Consider the following 25,312-nt stretch of genomic DNA (forward strand, 5'->3'; position numbering starts at 1 on the left):
GAGAGACAGACAATTTGAGATTTGGCATTAGTCGTGCACAGTGATAACAATAAAAGAACACATGGCAGAATATATGTATTTTCCCCCCACTTTGTGCTTACTTCTCCCCCATCTAATAATTATGGAAATCTAAATTGTGTGTAAAAGAGAGCCTTTGAAGTTTTTTGACTCCTGGTGAGTGCTTGGATTAATCTCTGCAGTGTTCTTGGCTTTATTTTCAGAAGTAGGTTGCCTTTGCCTTCTTCCTTGGACTGAGAGAGTGACTACTCCAAGGTCACCCAGCTGGCTTTCACGCCTAAGGAAGAACTAGAACTCCCAATCGCCTGTCTCTAGGATGGTAGCTTAATGACATCACTGGGTCTCCAATCTATATGGAGCAGATCCAGAAATTCAGAAAACACTAGTCACACCATTTTAATCATGTTATACAGTATAATGAATGAATATTACGCTTTTCTGAACCTTGCTATAAGAGTTTGGTTGACTTCTCCATGACATTTTAAGAATGCTCAATATATCTACATTACAAATTTTAACAGCCACTGCCTCTCCATAGGGAATTCTGAAAATGTAGTGGAAGGCTTTCTTCCAAAATTTTCAAAAAGCTTCTGTTCTCAGGTTTATTTGAAAATAAAATAAAATAACCTGGCAGTTAAAGCAGCCTAATCCACCCACCCCAATGATGGCTTTCTATCTTTAGCCCCTTAATATCACCGACTTTTTTCCTCCATCTCACAGAGACCAAATTACATCATGATTCCCCATGAAGAATTCTGGAGAAAATATGAGAATAGATGACTTTCTACACACAGAATTAGGATTCTTGAAAAATGGAAAGAGCCCTGTGAAATGCCCAAACTTAGATTTGACTCTCAACAAACACAACACTTTAACCACAAAACAACACAGAACAATACAGAACAGAACAAAACAAAACAGACAGGCCAACTCAGAGATGGGATGTCGTAGCCAAGGCTAAAAAAAGGTAAAACACCCCCCAGTAAAGTCTGAAATAATTTAGGGTACAAATACCTCAGAAAGATAGAATGGTAAGGAAAGTGCATATTAATCAAGCATCCCATCCCATCAACTTGCATAGAAAACAAACCAAACCTGGGTCCAATCCAGATATAATTCTAGGAGTGAAATAAATGGGGGGGCGGGGGGGGGGGAGAAACAAGCCACAATTACTTTAAAATTGGTGGAACTGGCAGTTCCTGGTAGACAATCTCCTTGTGCCCTAAGGAGAGATGGAAGGGTTACCATCAATCAGACACGCATTAAGTCCCAACTTGATAAACGGGTTTAACAATGAACGTGTGAATTCAGGAGTACAGAAAGAATGGCTCCAAAACTGAGATGTTTCCTGTCCCATGCATCCCTTCGCGGCTCTTGTTCTTACCTGTTACACTCAACAACAGCGGTCCTCTGTGATGGAAGACCACACACAAATCTTTTAAATACACAAATAAATCCCAAATATTTACAACATCTATTATATCTCTTCCCCAAAAGGGAATGAGCCTTGAAAGAAGTGAGGAAAAACTATCCAGCTGCAAGCAAATCACCTTCTCTCATCTGTTGTTTTCTTTCTTTTTACAAAGAGGTTGCAATGCATGTACTGGTTTCTATAGCAACAGACTGCTCTCTCTCTCTCTCTCTCTCTCTCTCTCGCTCTCTCTCGCTCTCGCTCTCTCTCCCCTTAAAGAAACATAACTTGTTAATAGTTGACAATACTGACCACACTTTTTCATAAAAAGGTAAATAAAACTAAATCTCTGAGAACAGGAATAAACATTCTGGCACGCACACTACTGAGAATATCAAAAGTGTATTTTATTTTTTCTTAATTTGCTTTAGCTTTCAGCACAAACAATCAAGACATGTTTCTGCAAGTAGTTCCTTGTTTAATTTTCCAGTGATCTAATTTAAAAACAATAAAATGGGAAAGAACAGCCGCTTGGATGCAAAGAAAACAAAAGCTGGCTGACATTGCTTTGTTTGAAGCAAAATGCAATCAAAACCAAGTAGAACGTGAGTTAGAAATTATGGCACTTTTTGCTGAGAGGCATCTTCGAAATAGAAACATCAAACTTATTAGTGGAGTCTGAGTTTTAGGGCTGGGGGCTGGGTGTGTGTGTTAAATTATGGATTTTTAATTGTGAATTTTTAATTTTGTATGCTGCCTTGAACGGCAAACAAATATCTCTGAATCGTTTTAAGGAAGCAATGCACCAGACAAATAAGCCAAGGCATTCAAGCGCTCTTTAAAAATAAACAGATAATAGTGTATGCTTTGTTCACTGTTTTTTTTTTTTTTTTTGAACGGGGAGAAGAGTTTCAATATCAGCCTGGGTGTTGGCACACAATCTGGTGGCCCAGACTAGAAAGATACTTGAAGGGATACCTTCATCAGAGCATCACGGTAATTTCAGGAGAAAGTCTTGAATACGCCTTTGGTTTGGACAAGGGACACAAAGAGGAGTTAAATGGAAATTGGCTCAGTTACATTCCCTGGAAGGAACCCCTCAAGAGTATGAAATGAAGGTGATTTATATTTGCTTTGGTTTTGCCTAAAAGGGGAAAGTTTTTCCTGTTGTCGATCTACTTCACAGCTGTTTCTATGGTAAATGAGAAAGAATCTCTAACATCTAGCTAGGCTTGGAGACATTGTAGTGCAGGGGTGTCAAACTGCCAGCACCCAGGAAGGATCTGAATGTAATAGGCAGGCTGCTAAACCCACCTTTTGGAGGCCCCTATCCACTTCATTGGGAGTCAGAGCTTCAAATTCATTCCAGATAACTCTAAAAGACTATGTTTCAGGCACCTCAACATTACATGGATTTGAGTGACTTTGTCTATCAGATAGTTAGAATCTTCTTTACAGTGGTCCTGCAGAGGATTCTGTCACTTTAAGGCCATTAGATGATCATCAGCAGACACAAAAAGGGCTGAGAAGTATTGAGATTTTCCCATCCTTATTGAAGTAATGTAATCCAAATACTGTATGAGCTGTTACTCATGTTTGATCAGATTCATTCCTCATTTTTCTCCAGTGGCATTCCAGGCATTTCATCTTCTGGAGTTTCAAGGTCAATCAAAGTAAATACCAAGATTAGTATAGCATAGTCGGGTGAGAGTGATCTGTCCCTAACAATAGCCACCAAGTCATGTATATGAGGTGGGCAGTCTATTAAGTAAATAAATAAGTAAATAAATAAATGTAGGCCAGTCTCCTCCAATGGCAAATCATACTGCAACTATCTAGAACAGGGGTGTCAAACTGCTGGCCACAGGCTGGTTTCATCATACCAAAGCTGCGCCTACCCCATTGCCGGCAATGCAAAAAGAGTCCCGATACGTCATGACACATCACGTGACGTGGCGAGTTTGACACCCGTGTTGTAGTGTGACTGAGGAAGGCAAAGTGAAAGTGGTGACCTGCAAACGTGATTGAAGCCCACCTCTTTCTTTAGGTTTATCACATGCCCAGTGCTTTTTTTCTAAAAAAAAAAAAGGTGCCGGAACTCTCATCTTGGCGGGCGCAGGAGGCGGTGGGGTGGGGGGGGCGGTGCTGCTGCAGTCACAGGTGCAAAGGGTGTTGGCGGCGGGCTCCCCTCCCTGGGGCTGCAGCCGGCGCGGCTGGTGCTGTGGGAGCAGCAGAGCCCACTCTATATGGCGGGGCTGCGCAATGCGGGCAGCGGAGGTGGTGTGGGTCAGGCAATGTTTTAATCTTATGATTTTAAAAATATATTTTTTCTATTGTAAGTTTCCCCAAACCTTGCCATGTGGATTGCATACAAATATTATATAATTGATAAATAAAGGTAGAACATATGTTAAATATACATCAAATGATAATATGCTTCCCTACAAAGTCAATTCTTGCTCAGTGACAGACCAAGGAGTTAACTCGGAAAGGCAAGAGGAAAATCTAGACGAGGTCTGTGCAGCTCTTCAACATCTTCATCAACGATTTGGATGAGGGGATAGATGGGGAACTCATCAAATTTGCAGACAACACCAAGCTGGCAGGAATAGCCAATACTCTAGAAGATAGGCTTAAGATACAGGAGGATCTGAATTGTGAAAAAAGTAAGGTTCTACATTTAGGCAGGAAAAACCAAATGCACAAGTATAGTATAGGTGGTACCTTGCTCAGTAGTAGTAACTGTGAGAGAGATCTCGGAGTCCTAGTGGACAATCACTTAAATATGAGCCAGCAGTGTGCTGCAGCTGCCAAAAAAGCCAACACAGTGCTAGGCTGCATTAACAGAGGGATAAAATCAAGATCATGTGAAGTATTAATACCACTTTACAAGGCCTTGGTAAGGCCATAATTGGAATACTGCATCCAGTTTTGGTCACCACGATGTAAAAAAGATGTCGAGACTCTAGAAAGAGTACAGAGAAGAGCAACAAAGATGATTGGGGGACTGGAGGCTAAAACATATAGGGAACGGTTGCTGGAATTGTGTATGTGTAGTTTAATGAAGAGAAGGGTGAGGGGTGACATGATAGCAGTGTTCCAATATCTCAGGGGCTGCCACAAAGAAGAGGGAGTCAAGCTACTCTCCAAAGCACCTGAAAGCAGGACAAGAAGCAACGGATGGAAACTAGACAAGGAGAGAAGCAACCTAGAACTAAGGAGAAATTTCCTGACAGTTAAAACAACTAACCAGTGGAACAACCTGCCTCCAGAAGTGGTGAATGCTCCAACACTGGAAGTTTTTAAGAAGAGACTGGCCAGCCATTTGTCTGAAATAGTATAGGGTTTCCTGCCTGAGCAGGGGGTTGGACTAGATGACCTCCAAGGTCCCTTCCAACTACTACTACTTCTTCTTCTTCTTCTTCTTCTTCTTCTTCTTCTTCTTCTTCTTCTTCTTCTTCTTCCTATTATTATTATTATTATTATTATTATTATTATTATTATTATTATTATTATTATTATTATTATTATTATTATTATTATTATTATTATTATTATTTTGTAGAAAGGAAAGGCCCACACTGATAAATTAAAAATCTTTGTGGTCTGCAAAGGAATGCTGGTGGGCTAATCAACGATTTGGTGACTAGAGGAGCATCTACCGTGTTGGAGCTTGTGGTCATGGTAAGACATGGAGGCACTAGGCAACATGACTTTCAGGGCAGTGGTGGTGATTTTATTACTTTTTTAAAAAAAGTCTGTGCTCTGTCCAAGGGTGCTTGGTAGGCTGCATGTACAGGCCTGGTCTAGAATTTATTTTGGAGCATTCAACTATCTAGAGCAGGCATGTCAAACTCATTTTGTTTGAGGCAACTTTTTATAAAAGAATTGCCATTAATTTGTTTTAATAAAATAATTTTAATCAATTTTTCACTTGATTTCAAATTAAATGAATGAGATTTTTTTTAGTACAATTGCCAAATGCAATAAACTGGTTTTAGGTATATGTTACTGGAAGGAAAAAACAATCCCTGTTGCGTTACTGATCCCAGAGAAACATTTGCATGTATGCAGGTATCCTTAGGGTGCCATAGTTATGGATGAGAAATATTGGTTGCAAAGTTGGCATTTCTGGATGTAATACAGATATTTTGGACTTATTTTTTTTTCTTTGCATGTTTGATATTTTTAAAAAGGCATATGCTACTGACTACGCTTATGCACATATGTAACATGATCACTGCTTGTCCAAAATTTTACTATACAGATAATACCCCCCGAAATTATTTTAGCCTTTTTAATAAATGTTGTTATTGATGTTAAGCTCACCAGGGAAAACATCATATATTGTTATGTATATACTAGGTTAATTATTTAAAGACTGAAGTGCAACATAACTAGATTCTAGTTTTTCAAAGCACACAACAGTCCAAACAGTAAAAGTAAAGTCCAAATTAAGAATATTTCATTCTTAAGAATTGTTTAGATTCAAAATAGTTTTCAAGTGTACAAAAGATACTATTTTTTTCTAGAATCAGCTAAATTAGACATATTACATTGAGAAAAATGTTTTTCATTTCTTTCCTGTTACCTTTGATTTCATTGCAGAGATGTTAACATAAGAAATAGATTATTTTGTTATCTAATTTTACCTTCCAAAAGACAGAAGCAGATGAAAAATGTGAGGTTCTTTCCTGTTGGCTTTTCTGAATTAGCTGTTTTAGATTCTAAAAGTTTAGTTCCTAAAGAAGTAATCCTGTAAATAATTTTAATGTGCTCCTCTAGTGCAGGCTCTTTTATGACTCAAGGACTTCAACTCCCAGAATTCCTGAGCCAGCATGTCTCAGCTTGGAAACCTTTCCCTTTCCCCTCAGCATGGCTGGCTCAGCATTTCTGGGAGTTGAAGTCCACGAGTCATAAAAAAGAGCCAAGATTGCTAGCCCTGCAATAGGATTAGGAAAACCAATAAGGGAGCTGGGTTGGTGTTTTATTTTTTTTGCAAAAAAAAAAAGGTTCCGGAACGCCGTTCTGAGCGTTTTATGAGAAAAAAAGCCCTGCACATGCCTGATGTATGCAAAAGCAGGGAAAATTTCCAGAGCCACCAGCTTGACCTTTTTGCCCTCCTCTCAAGAGAAATACAAAACAGAATTAAAATACCAAGCAGAATCTGGGATTAAATGTGCAAAACTCAATTGCCTTTCCTATTTTTAATGTGGCTTTTGAGGAGGTTAATGCAGTCTGAATTTCCCATGATTGCCATAAAGTAGGGGAAGCCCACTCATCTGCAACACACTTGGAAATTCAGATTTTTAGCAGGCTAGTAAAAAGAGACCCTGTTAGTGTACAATACTGGTAGAAGAAGAATGGAGGGGCAATCCAATGTAGCCTGCTAGTAAATTCTGCACTACCCAGAAAACATCTTTCTTTGTGGTCAACAAGGAAACTAAGCTGGAAGATAGCAGAGCAGTCCTGCTTTACTCATGGCCATGGGATTTGTTCTCTCTTAAAGTTTCTGCTGAGTTTCTTAATAAATACAAAGGATGATGATGAACATCATCTCAATGAACCCTACTGAGTATGGGGGGAGGAGGAAGAACAATTACCAGAAATACGCATTATATCCTTAAAAAGAGCAGAAGGAAAAAAAGGCTGTGTTTATCAGAATCACTCAGAAATTACCCCCCAAGCTAATGCAATAATCATCACACAACTCCTCTGCTTCTGGCATTTTGTGGCTCATATCATATAGCACAGCTTTCCCTACAGCTTTCTCCATTTTATATAGAAGCAGGATACTTTTGCACTGGAGCATGGCTGGAATATTTTTCATGCAAATTTTCCATTATGTAAAAGCCAATTCAAACCACAGATCCCTGTTTTGCAATAGAGAGATACTTATTGATATTACCAAATTCAACATCTCACTGTGGAAATGCATATGGATTGAAAATGTTGTACAGCATACTACACAGCATTATTAGCAATTCATATTGAAATAAAGCTGAAATTCTCCCCATCATTGCAGTTGTTCTTTATTACCCAAGGTCGTTCCAGTTCTGTGGTTTAAAGAACTGCAGTAGCAATCAGGTAACCATATTCAATAATACAGCAATAAAGAAAAGGCCAAAATGTAAAATGTTAGCTCTAATTTGCCATCAACTAAATCATGCTGAGCTTTTATGTGCACTGGATATAGAACAGAAATTTTGCACTCATGTGTAAGCGTCACAAAGTTAAATATGAATATCAGCATTTGGAGATAAAGGGGTATGCAAGAAAAATAATTAGACAAGATGTCTAAAAACATTTTGGAAATAAGTCCAATTTAGAGAGCCTTACTTCTCAATAGGTATGTATTTGACTGGGAAAAATTGCAATACAAGCTGTACCTTTAGAGGTATTTGGCAATGTTAACATATGTGTAAGTGCAATTTTACCTTCTAATAATTCCTTTTCTTTGGATTCCTTAATATTCATATTTCTCTTTTCCACAAGGTAGGATCCACAATGCAGCTTCCTATAACAAAACTCTGAAGTGCCCTGAGATAAAAAGAAGAGAGTAGAGGGTAGCCTCTGAAACAGCAGCTTGATACATACATGTGTTATAAACCCAGTTGATTAAGTAACGTAAAATTAGCCAAAGCACAACCTTGAAACAAATTTTGTGTATTTAACACCTTTTTAAAATGCTCCTAAACAAGACTTCACCTGTCAGGTGCTTGGAATATTCAACAGATGCCATTGTTCACACATGCATTTCAAAATTAAAATACCCCAGCGAGGGAGAATGCACTTATATGTTTGAGAGTTAAGAAAATGAAAGTTGCCTGAATGAAACTACTCAATAGCCTCTGACAAAAGTTTAATGCTGAATTCAGTGGGGCTTAATAAAGGAGAATATTTGTATCTCAAGGTCGATATAAGGGTCCTTGGTGCTCTCTGAGCTTGGTTGTTTTCTTGGGAGATATTACCCAAATGAAATAACATCATCAGCACCGATTATGTTACCTACTTTGAGTAATGAAACAAAACAACCAAGCTCAGAAAGCACCAAGGACCCTCTCTAAGCTTGGTTGTTTTCTTGCAGACATTTCAAGAGCCACTCGGAACCGGTTCCCTCACAAAATTCTGGGAGCCGCAAAAACTGTGTGTGCATGCGCGTACATGTGCACATGCGCAAAACAGGGTTTGACTGAAGAGTGGAGCCAAGGCGAGATATGCACCTACCCTGCATATTTGAATTGATTGGTTGAACTTTTTTAGTCCCACTTTTTTTTTTGGACTACACGTAGCAGAAGACTGGGAGCCGCGGGAGACGGCTGAAAGAGCCGCATGTGGCTCCGGAGCCATGGGTTGCAGACCTGTGAACTAGATTAACATCATCAGTGCTGATGCTTTTACCTAGTTTGGGTAACGTCTCCAAGAAAACAATCAAGCTCCGAGAGCACCAAAGATCCCACAGCGGGGCTTATTTCTAAGATCAAGTACAATTTCGTGAACTCATGCAGTGAATCGGTCCTATAGACACCTGCTATAATCCAAATTCGGAATTGCTGAAACGAATGCCTTTTAATAAGGACAATTCAAACATACATTTCCCCGATACCATACGTTAAGCAGCCGCGTCTCACGGCTTGGAGGGCAGAAAGTCTGAGAGCCTTTTAAAAAAAAGTCTGGATTTCAATTCCCATCAATCAAACCAGGAGTGGCGCCGGCAAAGGCTCCCGGGAACTAAAGCAACCTGGCTTCTTGCACGCCGCAGCTTAACGCCCCTCACCCGCTGTTACTCTTTCGTGGATCTGAGTCCGCAGCAAGGCAGCTTCAGGCCAGCAAAAAGCGCGAGCGCCATCTCCCACGCCCGACCGCGGACTATGTCGCAGATAACCGGCGGGGCAGCGGCGAGCGTGGATCCTCCGGACCGGGCGTTCGCGACCGACCACGCGCTTTGAAGCTGCGGAGTCCTCGGTGATCCAAGGGGGCGGATCCCGAATGTCCTTGTGCGGGAGATGGGAGGGCTGCTTTAAAGGCGGCGGCGGGGCGGGTTGGAGGCTCGTCGCGCCCCCCCCTCCGCGGAGCATGGCTTGGCTGGGTTGGTTGCGGAGGATTTGGGCTCTGATAACCGTTCTGGCCGTTTCGGGTCGCCGGACCTTGAGTTACGCTTTTTACCGCTGCGGGAACAGGCAGCGTTCGCCCCCAATGCCCATGGCTCTGGCGGGTCCCCTGCTGTTCCGCATTGGGTAAGTCGGTGTGTGTGTGGGGGGGGGGACCGGAGCTTTGGGGGACGCACTTTTTCGTAACGGCTACGAGAACGTGCTCTGGGACTAGGGCAATTCTTGGGCTGACGGGAGGCACTCCCCGATCTGCTGCAAGTGGGAAAGGTCTCGGCGGGATGAATGGTGAGACATCGGGGAGCTCGAGACGGGGGGGGGGGGGACTTAGGCTGCTAGATCTGCACTGCAAAAATCAGGGTGGCCGCTAAACGGCAGCCAAGTACTCCTACCCATATAGGAATGTAGCCAGCCGTACCAACAGGCTGAAAAATAGCTTTTATCCGTGGGCTGTTAGGCTTTTAAATGGGACATAATCTTATGCAGAATTGACTTGGGAGGCCGGTGTGTGGTGTAGTTGGTTCACATAGTGTGGTGGGATGGAGGGTTTGTTGTCACTGTGTGTTGGGGGGAGAAGAGAGCACAGGGGGAGGCTCAGCTAATCTCAATGTACACATGTTGTACTTTGACAATAAAGGTTTATTTATTTATTTATTTAAGAGTTTTCTGCGGATTTTTGCAGCCTGGCTATAAGAATACGCGTGTTTACTGCTAAGCTTGTAAGCCGCCCTGAGTCTTCGGAGAAGGGCGGGATATAAATGGAATGAAAATAAAAAATAAATAAATGAAAATAATTTTCTCCATGTTTCTTTCGGGCTGCGACGAGACAAATCTGCAGCCATTAGTTCCAGGGCAGCATTGCTTCGGCCTCAGCGGGGTATCTGCTTCGATCCAAAAGGATGCATAACATTTGCTTCAGTCGGGGGGAATGACGGTCTGTTCAATTGCCCGGGAGGCGGGGGGGGGAAAGCTTATGTGCGCCTGCGCGAGGGGATTAACTGGCTTTTGCAAAGCGAAGGCGGAGGAGGAATTCGGCGGCTCTGTTAGTGGGTGAAAGGAACGATCAATAGGTCAATAGCAGGGGTCTTCAAACTTGGCCCTTTTATGACTTGTGGACTTAAACTCCCAGAATTCCTCAGCCAGCTTTGCTGGGAGTTGAAGTCCACAAGTCATAAAAGGGCCAAGTTTGAAGACCCCTGGTCAATAGGGGCAAGGCTGCTTGCAGGGTTCAGGGAGAGCCGCCCGGGTTACACTTGCGGGATTGGAACGGCAACGTTGTGCAGGGGTGTCGCAGCACCCAGAAGCAACCCTACGGAGAAGAGGCCGACCGCGACGCTTTGCAGGGCAAAGATTAGACTTAAGCCGCTTTAAGAAATTGCCGGCGTTTGCTTTGCGGCCGGGAAAGAACGCGCTTGAACTGTAGGCGTGGGGATTACTGGGAGGGAGCAGACTAGTGCGGGGCTGGATTGCTTGGAAACGATGGATGCCTGCGCATCAAAGGAACGTCGGGATCCGAGCCTGCGTGCGTAATCGGTGGCTTTGCGCGGGTAGCTCGCTCTTAAAGGGAGCGGAGAGGATCGCGGGGCGGCGGCGGCGACATAGAATACAATAGGTGTCTGTTCCCCTCCTCCCAAATCGAAAGTTAGAAAGAACGAGATTCTGCTGTGCGCAACTTTTGTGGGTTTTTGTGGGGTTTTTTTTTTGCCTACGGCGGTTGCTTTTCAATGAGTTTTTCCGAAAGCATGACGAGCATGTTTTCTGGAAATGCCTGTCATTCAAAAAGAATAACAATAGCGTTACTATACTGTTCTCTCGCTTCTTTACCGTTTACCGCAGGGGTAGGCAACCTCGGCTCTTTTATGACTCATGGACTTCAACTCCCAGAATTCCTGAGCCAGCTTGGCTGGCTCAGGAATTCTGGGAGTTGAAGTCCATGAGTCATAAAAGAGCCGAGGTTGCCTACCCCTGGTTTAGCGTAAGCGCACTTCCCTCTTTGCCAGGGATCTCCTTGGGTGGTGGGGAAGAGCGTGGCAGACCCATATGCTTTTGTATACAGTAAAAGGAAAATGACTGGGCCGACCCTTAGTACTTCCATGTGGAACTGGGAAACCTGTCTGCTTAAAAATCCCAGAAAATCATTGTGTTAATCATACAGATGGTAATGGTTCATCAGTGACTTGGCTCTCTAAAACGGCATATGCTTCATTGCTTAATCATTTAGCTCCGAATTCTGATCCTTGTATTCGTTTTATGTAAAAATAAATAAATAAAATTTAATGCTGAATTTAGAGCCATGTGGAATATAGTTGAGTCACAATTTGAAGGAGGGAGATGAGACGGTGAGAAAGCAACACAAACTTGTCAAGATAAGACTGATATTCCAAGGAATATCAAGTAAGCAGAATGCTTGCTTAGTAAAGGTAAAGGTTCCCCCGCACATGCGTGCTAGTCGTTTCCAACTCTAGGGGCCGGTGCTCATCTCCGTTTCAAAGCCGAAGAGCCGGCGCTTGTCCGAGGACGTCTCCGTGGTCATGTGGCCGGCATGACTAGACGCCAAAGCCGCACGGAACGCTGTTACCTTCTCACCTTAGTGGTCCCTATTTTTCTACTTGCATTTTTACGTGCTTTCGAACTGCTAGGTTGGCAGAAGCTGGGACGAGTAACAGGCGCTCACTCTGTTACTCGGCACTCGGGATTTGACCCGCCAAACTGCCGACCATCTGATCGACAAGCTCAGCGTCCTAACCCACTGAGCCACCGCATCCCTATATGCTTGCTTACCTAAAACAAAAAGGGCGCAGCTTCTGCGGAAGAAAAAGGCTTGCAAAATATGCTGCAGGTGATGTAGTGTGCATGCGATATAGAGAAAAGCAGCATTATGTTTTCTAATAAGAGTTCTTCAAACTCTCTTCCCCCATCTTTTGTGATTAAAAAGGCGATTGCCTTGAATGTTACAGATCAGGCCTTAGAACAATAACCATGAAATAATAGACCCTTGGGAACTTAGAATTCCGCCCCAAAGTCCCCTAACCCCTTAAGTGCTTTCTTTACCATCTATTACTAAAGGCAAGATACTTGAGAATGGAGGTGGTTGGAGATACATAACTCACTAAAAATGAACAGAGCTTTAGGTTTTAAGGGAGAGTGCCAGATCCTGCTGGGAACAAAGAGGAGGAAGTCAGAAATTATTTTTGGAAAGAAGCTTAAATTCCTAGCACACAATTCTCTTTTGTCCCTGGCTCTTCCAACACAGGCAAGTGCATTTACAATATCCTCCCAACCCTTTTCCAACCAATTTTCTTTCTTCTCTCAAAAGACTCCATTCTGAGTTTGGATGCAGATCTTACAGAAGCAAATATGTGAAGAATAAATTTCCTGTATTCTAATTATTCGGAGAAATTTAAGTCACTGTATGGGGTGGGTAGTTTCTTACATGTTTGCATTCTGTGTTTGCTTATTCCTTCCTTCCTGAAATATTCCCAAAGGTGCTTTTGCCAAAAGGCAACTGGACTTTATTGGGGTTTTTTCCCCTTGGAAAAACTTTTGCTTCTCATCCAAGAAGCTTCTTCAGTTCTAACTGACTGTAGGGGAATGGTAATATTTACCGTATATTCTTTGCAGTCATCTGGTTGTTAGTACTCTGAGGATGAGTTGTTAGCTCACAGAGTAGTCGAGGCCGCTTGGAGGTTTATCTGTGTCCTCAAAGTCACGCAAATCAAGCGGGTGTGGAACCTTCTTGGACTGCTGAAAGGACTGGCTTGTAGACAGGAGATAGGTGGTGTCATATCCCTCCCCCTCTGTTGAGGGAGGGCTGTTCAGTTTTAACATAAATGGCTCTTTTGACCCCTCTTTCAAGCTAGTGGTCCTCTTTGTCCAGAATGTGAACTTTTTCACATTCACATAATGAAACATTTTCAAAGAAAAAACTAAGAAAATCCAGTTGCTCTTTGGAAAAAGTACCTTTGGGACAACCAGGGCTTGGATGATTGATACTCTCTTAGACATTCCTGTAATATGAGTAACGTGTATGAAGTTTCCAGACTGCATTTTACCCATAATATGGTCAAGTTATCCTTGAATCGATCTTGACTCCTAGTGGTTTTGGCAGTAAGATGGAAGTGATTTGATACTGCTTTCAGAATTTGTTGACTTCCTACAGCCCTAGGGTTTCCTGTTGGTCTCCCATCCAAGCATCAATTTGCTTAGCTTTTTCAAAATCAGTCTTAAGTCAGCAAGGGCTGCCACCAACTTGAGTTTGCATCTAGATGTTGATCAACTTCAGTAAGAGAGCTGAGTTGTTGGTTACAAGTTAGGGTTATTGTTTGAGCAATGCCATCTCTTCAGTCTTAGGGTTTAATTCCTTTCACCTCCTGCCATACTAGTACAGGTTACAAAGCTGTGACCTCAGAGAAGCCCAGATGAAAAATGATGGGGCACAAAAGGCTGAAAATATAAATACTACAAATCCATGTATTACCAGGGAACCTAATGAGCTGATTCTTTGCCTTTCCTGAAAGACATCTTAGTTTGTTTTTTACTGCAAAGTTAGATCTTTATGCTGATATCCTTCAAATTACCAGTGTGTGAATCCATGTTTGCTTTCTACTTTTTCGGCTTATGGCGCAAAGGATTCATAGACTTATATAGGTAATCTTTGACTTACTACCAGCTGCTTAACAACCATTCAAAGTTTCGATGGATTTTATTTACGACCCATCCTCAAAGTTATGACTGCTGAACCACTCTTGTCGACCTGTGATGGCATTTCAGGAGTTTGGCAACCAGCTTGTATTACCAATGTTGCAGTATCCCATAGTCACATGATCATATTTTGTGACCTTTTTTTTTGCTGTTTTCTAGCAAAGAACACCCATTCAATAAACTGGATTCAGATTTAAGATTTAAGTAATCCACTTAATGTGATTTGCTTAATGATTGACATAAAAAACAGTTGTAAAATGAAATGAAGTCTAGTCATTTGGTGACTCAATTAACGACTGCAACAAATTATAACCAAAATTCTAGAGTTTATTGTGGTGTAAATTGAGGACTACCTGTAAGTGTACTAAAGCATGGATTTCAAACTTGAAAATAATTCTTTGCAGGCTTATGATTCTGAGGATAATTTTCAGGAGATTAGTAATCTGACTTTGATTTAATCAAGGCATAATCTTAGTGAAATCTCCATTCTTAATCCTCTGGCTTAATGAAAAGGGAGGTGTCAGGTGCATTGTTGAGTCATGGGTAGATTTTTCTTGCAGAGTGAGATTCCTTTTTTAATAGGTATAAATTAAGAAGGGAAGAAGAAAAGAAGACAGCCAATAAACTAAACTAGCAATAGCAGCAATAGCACTTAGACTTATATACCACTTCATAATGCTATACAACCCTCTCTAAGCAGTTTACTGAATCAGCATGTCGTCCCCACAATCTGTGTCCTCATTTTAACAACTTCGGAAGGATGGAAGGCTGAGTCAACCTTGAAACGGTCAGGGTTGAACTCCTGGCAGTGGGCAGAATTAGCCTGCAATACTGCATTCTAACCACTGTGCCACCATGGCTCTGCATGCAGTTTAGGAAGCTGTCACCTCTGCACTAGTCTCTTGCCTGCCTGCTTTATAGATGATAGTTGGAAACCAGATGGAGATGGGTTTAGCTACCTGGTGATTCATGCAGAATTATCTGTATAAGTAGTCCTCAACATACGACCACAATTGAGCCCAAAATTTTTGTTGCTAAGTGAGACATTTGTTAAGTGAATTTTGCAACCTTTCTTGCCACAGTTGTTAGGTGAATCACTCAGTTGTTAAGTTAGTAACACAGTTGTTATGTTAATGACTTCCCATTGACTTTGCTTGTCATGATGTCACAAAAAGTGACCTCGGGACACTGCAACGGTCATAAATAAGAACCAGTTACCAAGCATCCAAATTCACATGACCATGGGGATGCTGCAACGGTCTTCAGTATGAAATGGGGTCATAAGTCAGTTTTTTCAGTGCTCTTGTAACTTTGAATAGTCACTATATGAACTGTTGTAAGTGGAGGACTACCTGTATTCCAGTTATATGTTCATTTGGGGAGGTGTCTTCTAAAAATTCCTCATAGGTGTGTTCTTCCTACCAAGCCATCATCTGTACTTTGGACTTTGTCTATGTCTGCTTATCTGACCATTACCTTGGATGAAGATTTGTTTTTACACGCTAGCAACAAAAACATAGTTTAAAAGCAGCTACGCATGGTATAATGAACAAACCAGCTGGTTATTGAAGTATTGGATTTATAAGTGTTGGTTTACAAAGTAGTTTGCCAACTACTCCCTACCCTGTTCCACTAGAAGACAGATTTCTGGTTCATCAAGTACATTTGAACAACTGTGCCTTTTGCTTAGAATAAAAGGTTCAGTTGTTTTTTTACTTCCTCTTGATATTGGCTGTCTGCATGGAATCTGATTGTATATCCATTTGATTGCATTGTAGTGTATTGCTGTCTTGAAGGATATTTTAGGATGGCTAGTCCCATCCACTTTCTTTCCAGTAATATTGCTTTGCAACGCCTATCTTCCCACATGCTGGCTATTCTCCCTGGGAATATTTAGAATAACAATTCAGCACTTCTCAAATTCATTAGATTGAGGAAAACTAACTTAAGAGGAATTATGAGTCAAGGAATGTAATCCTGTAGAAAAATTATCCCTTTCTGAATCTTCACAATGACTTTGTGTGTATTTTCCTCTGTCCTGGTCTGGCATATTTTCCATCAGCTGCTCAGCTCTTACAGGCCCTTCATTGCACTAATGGGATCCTTCATTATATAAATAAGTAATCTGAAAGAGTGTGTCTGCCAAGGTTTTGAATGATATATTTAAATCCCTTTTCTTAACATCATTGTGATCCCCATAATAACTATATCAACATAATATTAAAAGTTCAGCCCTGCTTTCTACTGAATTCAAGATTCCTGTCTGTTCAAAGGAAAGATTATATTCATTTGGAGCAGAATATTTAGAACAAGTGTCCATTTAATATCGCTAGATGTAACCTAGCTTTCCTGACCAGCTATAGAAGAGTCTAGTAATGAAAACTAAAAAAAAAGAATGTGCTGCAAATTTTCACGGGATTGCAGGATTGACTGGATATACCACTGAATGGAATCTGCACTTTTTTTTCTCCTTTGAAAAATGCATGAGAAATGGAGAATGTCTTAATATAGGCTCTCTTTGTTGTTTAAAAAGTAAGAAAGAATGACAGATGATCTGGGTGGGGTTTCTCCAATTATTATGCCCCTGTCATGGACCGATCATCATCTCCTGCAGCTGGCCTTCCGTTTCGCCACCCCCCATCGCTGGGCCACGGAACCGACAAGATGGTTCCGCCCCAGGCGCCTAATGGACCCTGAGCGGTTTCAGGTGGTGCTTGGGTCCCCGCCTGCCGCCTTCGCTCACAGCCCGGCCGATGCCTTGGTGGAAGCCTGGGAAAGGGCAGCCACGGAGGCACTCGACCGCGTTGTACCCATGCGTCCCCTGACCCGGCGCAGATCCCAGTGGGCTCCATGGTTTTCTGTGGAGCTACGGGAGATGAAGCGTCGGAGACGGGGCCTAGAGAGCTGTTGGAGATCCAGCCGGTCTGAATCCGACCGATTGCGACTAAGGTCTTATCGATTGCGACAAGGTCTTATCTCGCGGTGATGAGGGCGGCAAAGACTAATTACTTTGCTACCCTCATCGCGTCCTCAGATAATCGCCTGGCCGCCCTGTTCAGGGTGACCCGCTCCCTCCTTAATCAGGAGGTGAGGGAGGAGCCCCTGCAGGGTCGTGCCGAGGAGTTTAGCCAACATCTGGCGGACAAAATCGCTCGGATTTGGGCCGGTCTGGACTCCGACTGGGCAGAGTCTGACGGAGGTGACACGAGCGGTCTTGGTGATGTTATCTGGGAAGAGTTCAACCCTGTGACTCCGGAAGATGTGGACAGGATCATGGGGAAGCTGAGCTCCACCACGTGTTTATTGGACCTGTGCCCCTCCTGGCTGGTCTATGCGGCTCGGGAGGGGACACGAGGCTGGCTCCAGGCAGTGATAACTGCTTCTTTGAGTGTAGCTTTCCTGCCACCTTGAAGGAGGCGGTGGTGAGGCCCCTCCTCAAGAAGCCTGTTCTGGACCCGGCTATTTTGAATAACTATCATCCGGTCTCCAACCTTCGCTTTCTTGCAAAGGTTGTTTGAGAGCGTGGTGGCGCATCAGCTCCCTCTGTTCCTGGAGGAAGTGGATTATCTGGACCCGTACCAATCAGGCTTTAGGCCTAGGTACAGCACAGAGATGGCATTGGTCGCGCTGGTGAATGATCTCTGGCAGGCTCGGGATGGGTTGTTCCTCTGTCCTAGTCCTATTAGACCTCTCAGTGGCTTTTGATACCATCGACCATGGTATCTTACTGCGGCACCTCAGGGGGTTGGGAGTGGGGGGCACTGTTCTCCAGTGGTTCTCCTCCTACCTCCTGGAACATTCGCAGTTGGTGCTGACAGGAGGGCAGAGGTCAGCCCCAAGGCCTCTCGTTTGTGGAGTTCGTCAGGGGTCGGTCCTCTCGCCTGTCCTGTTCAACATCTATATGAAGCCGCTGGGTGAGATCATTCTTGGTTTTGGAGTGGGGTATCATCAGTACGCCGATGATACCCAGCTTTTCATCTCTACCCCAAACCACTCCAGTGATGCCCTCGATGTGATGTCCCGTTGCCTAGAGGCGGTTCAGGTCTGGATGGGGAGGAACAGGCTTCGGCTCAATCCCGACAAGTCCGAGTGGTTGTACGTTCCGGCATCTCGGGAAATTCAGTCCATTCCATCTTTAACCATGGGGGGTGAGGTGTTAGCCCCCGTAGATAGGGCTCGCAACTTGGGTGTCCTCCTTGATTCACAGCTCAGTTTGGAAGACCATGTAGGAGCTGTGACCAGGGGGGCTTTTGCCCAGGTTCGCCTGGTGCGCCAGTTGCGACCCTATCTGGACCGGGATGCCCTGCATACAGTCACTCATGCGCTCGTGACCTCTCGTATATTTTATTTATTTTTTATTTTTTATTTTTATTACATTTATATCCTGCCCTTTTCCGAAGACTCAGGGCGGCTTACAAGCTTAGCAGTAGCCTTCATTCTATGTATATGCCTGCTTGTTAGGGCTTTCACACACACCCCCAAGCGGCATTATTACAAAGTCAGCTTATTGCCCCCAACAATCTGGGTCCTCATTTTACCTACCTCGGAAGGATGGAAGGCTGAGTCAACCTTGAGCCTGGTGGGATGCGAACCTGCACTAATTGCAGGCAGCTGGTGTTACTTAAGGAGGCATCAGCCCACTGCTCCACCAAGGCTCTGTAGAGCATAGACTACTGCAATGCTCTGTACATGGGACTGCCCTTGAGGACCACTCAGAGGCTTCAGCTGGTGCAGAATGCAGCCGCGTGAGTTGCGTTGGGGGTCTCCTGATACTCCCATGTTACACCTTTGCTCCGTGAGCTGCATTGGCTTCCAGTTGCCCTCCGGGTGAGATTCAAGGTGCTGGTGATTACCTATAAAGCCCTAAATGGCATGGGCCCGGATTACTTACGGGAGCACCTGCTGCCGGCGTCATCTTCCCTTCGTCCTGTGCGCTCCCACAGAGAGGGCCTCCTCAGGGTGCCGTCGGTTAGAGAGTGTCGGCTTGCGGCCCCCAGGGGGAGAGCATTCTCTGTGGGCGCGCCAGCCCTTTGGAATCAATTACCAGTTGAGCTCCGGATGGCTCCCGACCTTTGCTCTTTCCACCGTGATCTGAAAACCTATTTATTTGAACAGGCCGGCCTGGTTTAAGGGTTTGGGGTATTTTAAATTATTTATTGTTAGGGCTTAATTAATTTAATTTTAGTTTAACTTTTATGTAATGCTTTTATTGCCCTGTACACCGCCCTGAGTCCTTCGGGAGAAGGGCGGTATAGAAATTCAATTAATAAATAATAAATAAAATAAATACCATTTGGAATTATTGCAAGGATGGGCAAGATGTCCTCTGGGTCTGGAATACCTTCCATATACCATGCCAGTTTTCTTCCTCCTGTTTTTTTTCATTGAATGCGCATGATCTTTTCCACAAACCTCCTTATCTGTTGTACTCACCATTCCTACACATGGCCTCTATCATACCATTGCCTATCTTGTTCACTTGGTTCCTTCCACTGCTTCTTATCTCCTGTGTGCAGTTGGTTTCTTCCTTCTTCTGTCACATCCTTCCTGTAAATCGGCCATCTGGACTTTTAGCAAATGAAGAGAAATCTCCCAAGATGAGGAAACTCCAAGGAATTATAAGCTTTTGAGGGGGGAAAAAGTGCAAAGTATTTGTTTAACTTCTTCCCCGCTACAGAACTCTCGGAAACAAAGGTTATGTTTGTATTTATTGATTTGTTTTGGAAAATATATTACTGCACTATTTGCTACATGAAGCTTACTGTGGTGACCGGATTGAACTGCAAATTAGACTGGCTTGCCTGCGTAGTGATAGGTTTGAATTGTGTGCTTATCTCCAGAGCAAGCTTATTATAATTCCAAGGCTGAATTGTGAAACCTTGGCCATAAATTTACTATACGGCATGGGCAGGTTGCCTGTTCTCAGTCCTGCCTATGCACAGTATTATACAAAAAGATTCCAGAATGATAAAAACTCTGTGGAATTATTAGCCTGCAAGCTCAGAAAAAGAAAAATATGAAAACTGGTCTTTGAAAGACTCTTGACTATGATTCCCAGGGACCAAATTTGGATGTGTATTGCTACAGTTGTGTCTTTTGGGAGTGTCACCAGTGGTCCTTGGTTTCCTATTCTTAGACCTGAGAATCCTGCTTAAGCAGTCCTTGATAGAATAGACATTGCTGCCTAAATGCAAGGTTTTAGATCTTTTTCTTCAGAGACTCTTGATTTGAGCCATCTGCAGACATTTAGATAAAATGATTTCACTCCTGCAGGGGCAGAAAGTCTCTTGTATGTGTGGCTTGCCTGTCCCGTTCTGAGTTTGTGTGGGCCTGCTGTCCCAGGAAAATTAAAGAACAAACAAACCACTGGACACTGATTGCAAGTTTAATCAGAAGGATCAACCTTGCATATGTTGTAGCTGATAACAGAGGAAAACTGGGTTTTCGTTGATTTGTTGAAGGAAGTTATTGTGGACTCAGCTTAGAGGCTGCTCAGTCTTTCAGGAAATGACTCTGGAGTGGGGGCACCTTGGGAGAGAAGCTGGCTCGCTTTCAAATTTTTATGAATCTAGCGTTCCTGAAACTTCCCGAGCCACTTTTAATATAAGCAGCCCCATTCTTGTGTTGCAAGGCTCTAGAAGTATTGGATTACAACCCATCATCCATACTGAGCATGGGCTAGCTTGCTGAGTGCCAGTATTCTGATCACGTGATTGTAGAGACTGCAGTGGCCACAATTACAAGGACTGGTCATAAATACCACTCGAAGTTTGAAGTCATTCAATGAGTGGTTATTAAATGAGAACGTCAATTGATTGCCAAGAATTCAGGATTTCAGGGTGATACAGTAATGTGTGAAGTGCAATTAAGGATTCATCTCTCCATCAAGAATTTTCCAGAGGGGAACAATGAATTGGGGAAATTCTTTATTTGAAAGAATTGTGAAGGATATTGAGCAAGGAACAAAATGTTTTATCTTAGCTCAAAAGGTTTTTGTGGTGAAAAATCTTACCTTTGTCTGCTAATCAACCCATTATCACTTTAGTTGTGAGTTGTCTGTGTGGTCTGATAGTGCACATATCAGGTGAGCATCTGACGTCTTCAAGAATGGGGTAATCCTCCACACACATCGGCCAACCGGTTCTTAAGTGCTAATAACGCTAATCCAGTGGAGCTAAACAAAATACTATCAAGGCTGCAAGATTTTTTTTCATTTCAGACCATTCTTCCATCTTTAAAATGAATTTTATGGAAAAGGGATACATGTCCACAGTACTGAATTTCTCACTTTTCTGCAGTTTTGCTAAGGGAACTTGCAATTTAAACATTAATGGGTAATCCTCAACTTACGACCACAAATGAGCAGAGTAGTTGTTAAGTGAATTTTGCTTCATTTTATAACCTTTTTACCACAGTTAAGTGAATCACTGCAGTTGTTAAGTGAACCATGCAGTCCTTAAGTGAATCTGGCTTTCCCCATTGACTCTGCTTCTCAGAAGCCAGCTGGGAAGGTTACAAATGGTGATCATGTGACCCTGGAACAGGGCAAACGTCATAAAGACATGCCAGTTGCCAAGTGCCTGAATGTTCACCTCGTGATTGTGGGGATGCTACAACAGTCGTATGTGTGAAAAACAGTATACGTCACTTTTTTTTAGTGATGTTGTAACTTCTAACGGTCACGAAATGAATGGTTGTAAGTCAAGGACTACCTGAATGCTAATTACACTTCCTATACTGGTGAGATGAGCTTACACTTTTGGGAATATTTGCTCATCCTGTGTAATTGCCTTGGATTTATATGATATTTGTGGTGAAATGTTAGCTGTTTTGATTTTTTGGGGAGTAGGGTGGGGTGGGGAACCTTTTTTTTTCCAGACAGTGCTTGCCATGGTCCTGGAGGCTCTTTTTAATTATCTCAAAATGACTTTCCAGTCAATATGATATATTCCTAGAGTACTGTAGTTAGATGCTCAGAGGGAGGGACAAATCCTTCAAGTCATTTGATTGACACCTAACATAATCTTCAACCATTTGTTATGTTTGCTGGAGTGCCTGCAGCTTGTATAAAATATAGAAAAACTACAATGTTATCTATCTCGTTGGAATTTCTCTCTTTGAATTATGTTTGACCTTTGTCTTGGCTGCAGTTGGCCTGAAAAACTGATTCTCTGCTGTGATTTATTCTTAGATGCTGCACATGCTTTTTCCAGTAATTTTTGTCCAAGGGTCAAAACCCAACAACTTTTTCTAATTCCACTTTAAAAAAAATATATCAGAAAAGCATGAGTTCAGTAGGCTCTCTTTTAGACCAGCTTTTAAACTAGCTGTGTTAATAGTTTGCAAATGTATTTTTACTGGAACAATGTAAAATTTTCAGTCTTTTTAAATTAATAACCTCAGAAACTTGAGGACAAGACAAAATAAACGTCAGTCGAAGAAAGAAAAATAAGTTGAATGTACACTTTATAATTTGAGTTTTCAGGCATCTTTGTGCAGTTGTAACAGCTTGAGGCTACGTACCTGTTTATTCCTGAAATACTGAATTAATGCTAGATGATATGTTTGTCTCTCTGTTAATTAAGTGTACCTCTGCTTTCAGTTGTCTTCTTTGAATGGTTCAGCAACTCTAGTGGTGGCTGTTAATCTCTCTCTGCTTTGTTAAGGATCCTTCTCAGGAATGTACTGTACCAAAGTCTTTGTTTGTGAACTTGTTCTGACTTGCCTGTTTGTTTGCCTCTTCGGTTACTCAGGTATAATCTCTATGCCAAAACCCGGCTGGGCTACCTGTTACACAAGCGGCAGGTAAAGAAGGCACGCCAGCGTTATCCCCAAGGACACTCAGTTTCCCAGCCTGTGGAGTTCAATGGTGAGAGCTTAGTTTTTTCCATTGCGTTTTGGATAGATGTACCCGCTTGCGTTGTTTTGAGGCGTATTGTTTGATTTAACTTCCGGACAGTGAATTTTGAGAAGTACGAGTAACTGGATTCTGGATAGGGAAGAAATCCTGTAAAGGAAACTTAACTTTTTGAGATGCCTCAGAATGAATTAATGAGGTCTATATGATTGGGATTCAATCATACTCATACTTCTGAATTTGGCAGACAATTTGTACAGAGAAGGCTTTTTACACACGTGCAGAATTCTGCAAAGTGACTTGGTCAGAAATCTTGGGAAGGACGCAGGCCAGTTTCACAGTTTGATCTTTGAGATCAGCTGAGACTGCAGCACGTTTGATGGAAGATGCAACAGGATCGCTGTACTTGAACGTCTGTGGCCCACCACCCTGGTTGAAATTACTCAGCATCTTTTTTCTCTATTGCTCAGTAGACAAAGTTATTCAAAGAACTTGCATCTCTCTAAGACCTAGGACAGGGGTCAGCAACCTGAAACAGTGAAAGAGCTACTCGGAACTGGTTCCCTCACAAAAGGAAAAACTGGGAGCCGCAAAAAATTGTGCGCGCATGCGCAGAACAGGGTTTGACTGAAGAGTGGAGCCAAGGCGAGATATGCACCTACCCTGCATATTTGAATTGATTGGTTGAACATTTTTAGCCCCACTTTTTTTGGGGGGACTGCACATGGCAGAGGACTGGGAGCCGCAGGAGATGGCTGAAAGAGCCGCATGTGGCTCCGGAGCCGCGGGTTGCAGACCTGTGACCTAGGAGGTTGCTGGGCTACATAGTCCAATTTTTTTTAATCATTTTTGTTTCTCTGATTGCAATGTCTCATTATCTTTTATAATTCTCTTTTAAAGAGTTATTCAAGGTGGCCAACAAAATATAGTTCCAAATAGCTATATATCTATTGCAGGTTCAGTGGAGGGTGGTTTTCTGTGCTCATTTTCCTGCTTGCTTCCTTCTTTGCTTTCTGTTTGTTTTCCCAGGTTTGAAGATCCTTCCCATTCCTGTCCTGTCTGATAATTACAGCTATCTTGTTGTCGACACTGACTCCAACAGTGCTGTAGTTGTGGACCCTTCTGATCCTTTGGCTGTACAGGTGAGAATCCAGATATGATATTTCCTTTCCAGAGTTAGAGATAGGAAGATTGTGGGGCTGGGCGTTTACTTTTTCTTCCTTAACCAGGGATATGGAACCAACGAGCTCTCCAGAAGTTGCTAAATTACCTCTCACTTACTTACCTTCCCTCAAAATTGGACCTCTAATTCAGTGTTACATAGCATTGGTTTTCAGCAACAAGCAAGGTTTTCCAGTTCTGCACTCCTGTTGTGATTTTAAGGAGCAATCAAATGGAATTGGGTATAATAAATAAATAAATAAGACCTTCGCTCTTTTCGCCACGACCTGAAGACTTGGCTATTTGAACTTGCCGGCCTGGACTGAGGGACTGGGATTTTAGATTTTAAATTTTAAAATATTTAAAATTTTAGAATGTGTTTTATTGTTTAGGGCTATTCGATTTAATTTCATTTTAATTTTTGTATATTATGTGTTGTTTCATAGTGTTTTAATTGCCCTGTACACTGCCCCGAGTCCCTTGGGAAAGGGGCGGTATATAAATCCAAATAATAAATAAATAAATAAATAAATACTCTTAGCAAGTATTAAGGAATAGAATGTTTCTGTGCATGACTGAGATAGTAATAGATTTTGATGTTAGAACTGACTTTGAAGTCTGATCATAAAAATATCTATTGCTGTTCTTCATTTGGTGAGAAATACGTTATTTTTCTTATTACTGCTGTTCAGCAATTAGCAATCAGATTTTTTTTCAGATCATCCAGGAATCTAATAATACATCCTGTTTTGTTTTTTGCATCTTTCTGCTGTATAAAGTGGCTCAAATATGGATGTTTGAAAGCTAGAAAGGGAATTGCTATTCTTACCAATGTTTGTAATTGACTCAAGCTGTCCTCTTAAGAAGATGGACTTGGTAATCAGTTGGTCTGATCTCTTGCATTGATGCAAGAATATTTAATATTCAGGCAATGGCCCATGCAGTTGAGGACTTGTCTGTTTTTGCTGTGGTTTCTGGAATTTTTTTATCAAACCCAGCTGGAGAATGACAGATTACTATGACCTGCTACAAGTTCATAGAGATGTTAATCAAGTA

At 42.4% G+C, this 25,312-nt stretch overlaps 2 protein-coding genes across 3 annotated transcripts in view; one reads left to right on the forward strand and one right to left on the reverse strand.

The window, feature by feature from the left end:
• CATIP (ciliogenesis associated TTC17 interacting protein) overlaps positions 1-9,411 on the reverse strand; it is a 31,742-nt gene extending 22,331 nt beyond the window's left edge. Inside the window, exons 1-2 of one of the 2 annotated variants that reach the window (XM_081312520.1) lie at positions 9,171-9,411; positions 7,867-7,969 (exon numbers count right to left, since the gene is read on the reverse strand). The gene's annotated coding sequence lies outside the window, so the exon portion shown is untranslated. Of the gene's footprint in view, positions 1-7,866; positions 7,970-9,022 lie in introns of both variants that reach the window. The other variant, XM_081312521.1, reaches the window with a different exon arrangement.
• A 93-nt stretch (positions 9,412-9,504) lies between these two features.
• Positions 9,505-25,312, forward strand: part of PNKD (PNKD metallo-beta-lactamase domain containing) — a 32,864-nt gene continuing 17,056 nt past the window's right edge. The window contains exons 1-3 of the mRNA XM_081312522.1: positions 9,505-9,666; positions 22,992-23,107; positions 24,125-24,237. Coding sequence (XP_081168648.1) covers positions 9,506-9,666; positions 22,992-23,107; positions 24,125-24,237 — 390 coding nt within the window. The 5' untranslated portion in view covers position 9,505. The remainder of the gene's footprint in view (positions 9,667-22,991; positions 23,108-24,124; positions 24,238-25,312) is intronic.

This window comes from Vipera berus, assembly GCF_964194415.1.
Source record: "Vipera berus genome assembly, chromosome: 1".
NCBI classification, from domain to species: Eukaryota; Metazoa; Chordata; class Lepidosauria; order Squamata; family Viperidae; genus Vipera; species Vipera berus.